This window comes from Triticum dicoccoides, chromosome 7A (assembly GCF_002162155.2).
Source record: "Triticum dicoccoides isolate Atlit2015 ecotype Zavitan chromosome 7A, WEW_v2.0, whole genome shotgun sequence".
In the NCBI taxonomy this organism is placed as follows: Eukaryota; Viridiplantae; Streptophyta; class Magnoliopsida; order Poales; family Poaceae; genus Triticum; species Triticum dicoccoides.
The window spans coordinates 15,889,045-15,894,722 of NC_041392.1; the positions used below are offsets into that span (position 1 = coordinate 15,889,045).

The 5,678-nt window shown below is 43.5% G+C and overlaps 1 protein-coding gene across 1 annotated transcript; it reads right to left on the reverse strand.

The window, feature by feature from the left end:
* Positions 1 to 496: 496 nt before the first annotated feature.
* LOC119328874 (zealexin A1 synthase-like) lies at positions 497 to 2,558 on the reverse strand. Its single transcript, XM_037601868.1, has 2 exons — positions 1,662 to 2,558; positions 497 to 1,114 (listed from the first exon to the last, which is right to left on the reverse strand). The coding sequence occupies exons 1-2, from the start codon at positions 2,556 to 2,558 to the stop codon at positions 497 to 499; spliced, it is 1,515 nt and encodes a 504-aa protein (XP_037457765.1).
* Positions 2,559 to 5,678: the final 3,120 nt, after the last annotated feature.

Here is a 5,678-nt window from a genome sequence, read left to right on the forward strand (position 1 = left end):
GCCCATGTTTGTGTAAATAAATGTTTATCAAATCCTACCAGTGATTATGTAAATAAATTTTCAGTAAGTTAAGATGGAATTGGTGCAAAAGGATAGTGAATTAAGTTGATTGAGTAGTGCATGGGGAAGGTGCAAAAAATATGTGGCGGTAATAAAAACCGTTTGGACAGAAACAAATCAGCGAACGAACATGGTGGAGGGGGGAGAACCGAAGCATTGTGCTGGCAGAAAAAAGAATGCTACTCTTTTTTAAATAGTATATAGAGATTATGAAGCAAACACCTCACAGTCCTTTATTGAAGAGGCATGTTCACTCCACTTCATAGGAAAAACAATATACTAGTCACACACATACTTGATACTTCCAGACATAACTCGACGCTTATCTTGAAGTGATGTAATTAACAATACTTCTTAATACGTCTTTGCACTAGACAAAGACATAGAAGGCACTCATACTTAAGATTTTAGCGTGACATATCAATGCAAGTGCAAATTAAACCGGGGGCACACGAACCACAGCATGCAGGTACAGGTTGTTCTTCTGTCGGACGGTGAGGCCCATTTCCTCTGTCATGTCCATCCCATTTGGTTTCACCCCTATTGGCAGCTCCCAGTCGAAGTGGTAGAGAAGTGCGGCCAGCACAATCTGGATGCTAGCCTGGGCAAACATCATGCCAGGGCACATCCTTCGACCTGCCCCAAATGGTATGTACTCAAAGTCTGTTCCTTTGAAATCAACCATGCTAGATTCAAACCTCTCTGGCTTGAACTCCTCGGGGTCTTCCCAGTGCTTAGGGTCTCTTCCGATTGCCCATGCGTTCACCAACACCGTGGTGCCCTTGGGGACGTCGTACCCAAGGATTTTGCAAGGCTCCCTAGCCTCCCTAGGGAGAAGCAACGGTGCAGCTGGATGAAGCCGCATTGTTTCCTTGATGACGAGTCTGAGGTACTTGAGATTGATCAAGTCATCCTCGGTGACCTTAGGCTTTCCTTGGAGGTTGTTGCGTACTTCAGCCTGTGCCTTCCGCATCACATTTGGGCACCTCATGAGCTCTGACATGGCCCATTGGAGAGTGGTTGCTGATGTCTCGCTTCCGGCACCAAATAGATCCTGCAATTTCCGATTTGATGAAATTTGGAGTTGCTACCTATTCTTGGCAGTTTTGGACTGTCACCCATATGCAGTGAGATATTCAGTAGCAAATCCTCGAGTAATAGAGAATATAACATATAACAATTCTTGGATTCTGTCTGACTAAAGAAAAAAGAAAAGGAATTAAGAGGCACTTGTGTCTTGCTAACTACTCTCTTGTTTCAAAATACTTAACCTTTCTGTTTTACGGCAACTACTCCAAAGTTTTAAAATACTTGAACTGCTTTAATATATGTTGGTCAATTGTTTTGGTTTGACTCAAATTATGGAAGGAATTTTAACATTGATAATACACTGAATCAATCACGAAATGAACTTGCGAAAAAATGTATAATTAGTTTTGTTTAATACTGCATATTTTCGACTGCGAGGTGGATGTGGTGACTGGTGAGTAATCTCCAAACCATTCAAATTTCAAAAAATATGGCATATTTCTTACAGAACTCTGGCCAAGGTATAACAACTTGAAGAGAGGAGGCAGAAGCTAAGAAATTGTAGTACTTACAAGTATAACTGCTTTGATCATTCCCATGGTAAGAGGCACATCGAGGCCACCTTCCTTGCGTATCCTCAGGAGCGCGTCCACTAGGTCCTCTCCTTCCTCCATGGCACTGTTCACCGAGGCGGCGGTGGCCCTCTGCTCCTCATGTTGCTTGATCGTGTACTCCATGAGCTCGAAGCTCTTGCGGTGGTACTCCTCGGCCCGCCTGGCCGTGCCGCTGATGAAGCTCGCGAGCCACGACGATGGGAATAGATCGCCGAGGCTGAACCCACCGGCAATCTTGACACCATCCTCGAGTGTCTGCAAGAACTCCTCACGCCTCTTGAACCTTTCCCCGATCATGGCGCGCACCGCCGAATCGGTGATGAGGACGGCAATTCGCTCACTCGCGTTCACAGGCTCCATGGGCGGCGCCGCCGCGATGGCGGCTACGAGTCGGCTGACCTCGTCCTCCCGGATGTGGCGGAATGACTGCACGCGGCGTGCGCCGAGAAGCTCTAGGATGCAGATCTTGCGGAGCTGCCACCACAAGGGGCCATAGGGCGCGAATACCAGCCCTTCCGAGTTCATGATCTTCATGGTGGGGCTCCACGGCCGCGTAGCGAAAACGACGTCGTGCGTCCTCATGATCTCGCGGGCAGCCTCCGGGGACGTGGCCACCATCACCGGCACCTCGCCAAGCTTGAGGTACATGAGAGGCGCGTCGACATGGTGCATGACATGGTGCATGAGCGGGTTGCCGGCAAGGTGATGAAGGCTGCCGATGACAGGTAGCCGCCACGGACCGGGTGGCAGACTCAGGCCGCCATTGCCGCTGCTATGCTTCCCGTTGAGCTTGAAGAGAAGAAGAGGAAGGAGGAGAGCCAAGAGAAGGCAGAGGTAGTACGCCCACTGCTCCATGGAGAGGTCTCGCGTGTTGAGCTAAGGCGCAGTGTGGTAGAGTGGAGGTGATGCTGCACTCTGAGTCTCTGACTCGAGGGCCTGATCTTATATAGTAAAAAGTAGGTACACCCGGAGTAGAAAATCCTATATCTGTTAGTAATTTAATACGTAGGTTTTAATAGATTTTCGTCTCTAGCTGTAGGGAGAGCACAAGTGTTACAGAACAAGCTGACGCACAATCAAATTTGAATGCTAGCTGTAGCTAAGACTTTTCTGATCCGGGGTTAGTAATTAATAGGCTTTCGTCTCCGGCTGAAGGATGGCAATGGGTACCCATTACCCGCGTACCCTGCGGCTAAAAACCCTATTAGGGTAAGGGTATGGGAAGAAAATTTACTCATGGGTAATTAAACGGGAAAATATCATACCCATCGGGTAGAGAGGGTACAGGTATGGGATCATAAAACCCATGCCCGCGTACCCATGTACCCATCTAAAATGTTGACAAGTGGGTTTACTTTATTATCCTAATGTATCAATTTCCCCTCATAATCGCGCTAGGTAAAAACTTTAATGTGTAGTCAAATTATCTTTATAATTTATCATGATTTTATGAACTTAAAGTGTACGCCTATGTGTTGTTATTTATAATTATGTGTTGTTGTTTAACATTTTTATGTGTCACTTTATAGGCAAGTAATTTTGTTTATGAGAATGTGTTGTTGTTAAAATATGTTGTTTAAAATGTGTTGCTATTAATAATTTATGATTATATGTTGCTTTTTACAACTATTTTCGACTCAATTGATGTGTTGTAAACGCGGGTATTTTTACCCGCGGGTACCCATATACCCTGTCGGATGACGGATATGGGAAAAAGTTATACCCTTGACGGGTATGGGTATGGGTGATAGGTAAGTTCAGGGTGGACGGGTAAGGGTATGGGGTGGCTCCACCCGTACCCATACCCTGCGGGTGCCATTGGGGCTGATGGGTGGGATTAAGCACATTACGCAGATTAGAGGGCAAAAAGCGCTCTAACAAATCGAACGGTTTTATGGTAAATTATGCTATCACGAGGATGACAATTTCCTTTAGCAAGCGTGGAAATCCTGTCAAAAAGTTGAACATGGCAAGGATTTGCATTGTATGCTAAAGAATTTGCCATCCTCCTAACAACGTGATTTTTCATAAAAACGTTCGATTTGCCATGCTAAAAATTTGATGCTCGATTTGAAGTGAAATCCGTTTTTTATTTGCTAGCTAAAAGATCTGATGCTTGATTTGTAGCAAAGTTTAAAAGGGAACTTTTAAAAACTCTCATCTTTATATTTAGGGAACCAAGAGGAAATATAAATGGCACTTTATATTGAGATTTTTGGTGGGATGAAACTTCCACACCAAACTCCTTCCTCTTGCCGTAGCCACCTTTGCTGCCTTGGCGCTGATTCTTGCACGCGGCATCATCACGACCTTGCCAAAGGTAGTGATATCCAAAAGAATTACGTTTTATTGTTGTCCCATATCCATATGTATACTTTAATTTGGACATTGTGAATAGCGAGAGCAAATAAAGTAGCTACAACTCCAATGTAAGCAGCTTGATATGGAATTTTTTTTTTTTGCGGGGGAGCTTGATGTGGATTCCAATGCAGACAAACAAGAGAGCTAGCTGTGTTTGGCAACAATGACCTAAGTCAAGTACTCAAGTACATATGGTACAGGGATGAGCACACTCCGATGGTTACTTCAAGCGAGCTGTAGATATTGATTACTCAGCGCAACTGCCAAGATTATGTCAAGACATGGTAGTTGTTCACGTCCTTCGATATGTCCCAAGTGAGTGCCGATGGGATGCATAGACCAATTGAATGTCAGGGTTACGTAAACCAACTAGTAATCATGTACTCCCTCCATTTCAGTTTATAGGGTTTATCTCAATTTTTTCGTTCTTCCAATTTAAAGGGCTTATCTCCATCCCATTTTATGATTCCGATGGGCATTAAATCTTTGCATGCAACAATCAAAAAGGAATACACCAATGCATGCAATGTTCCTACGATGCAATGCACGTTATTATGCACTATTTTTTGTAGGGGATATTAGGCAATAGATTAACTGCATCGTGTAATAATACTAGCATTTGGCAAGATTGTAATTGCATGTTAATATTAGGCCATATATAATTAATTGGTTGATGGTGACGTTGATATTATGTATACTATTAATTAGGGAGTATGCTAACTTTCTTTAGCGCTACACCGAGGCAAAACAGACCATTGGATAGACTCGGTTGAAAGGATGAGATATGTTGGATCTCTACAACTAGCTCTTTTTATATTGGTATATAGATATAGATTACAATTTGATACAGCATACTAGTAGCAAACGTGAAAATGAAGAACGAAATAGAAATACAGAATTATCTATTTCCAACCTAAGATTGTAGCAAATGAATGTGTTCAATTTCAGATTTCATTTCCACAAAATAATTTGACAAAAAAAGAATACATAATTTCAGGCTTTTAAATCTGGAATCTATCTACCAAGTTTTGTTGAAATTATTGGGGTTTAGCGCATTGTTATTTTCTATAATTTCTGGGTGAAATTAGAGAGGCCCATATGGCCCATTCACTCATTATAGAATGTTTAGTCCCACCATCCTGGTGAAGGGCGTGGAAGACCAACATATAAGGTGGGTTGTTCAACACACCTCTAAGAGCTTGAGCAAAGGGCACATACATGTGTGCTCGTCCTCCTCCGTCACCTGCCTCGCACTCGTGCGTCGTGCTTCGAGATCGAGCTGAGCTGAGCAATGGTAGGAAGAACGCCATGTGGTTTATTTCTCTTCCTCGACTGTTGGTTCTTCCTCCATCGTGGTTAAGCACGACGACTTCGTGCCGACGTTGATGACCTCCTCGGTGACATGGCGAACGAGTTGGTAAAAAAAAACATGGCGAACGACGTGCCTGCATCTTCTTCCACCGCACCACATGTGTTCTTATCCCTTCTGTTAGGGACAGCATCAGGTCTACTAATCTTATCTACGATATGAATATGATGTTTGTTTGTTATGTACCCAATTGCATGACTACTTATATAATTTTGCTACTTTATTATATTTTCATCTCTAGTTTG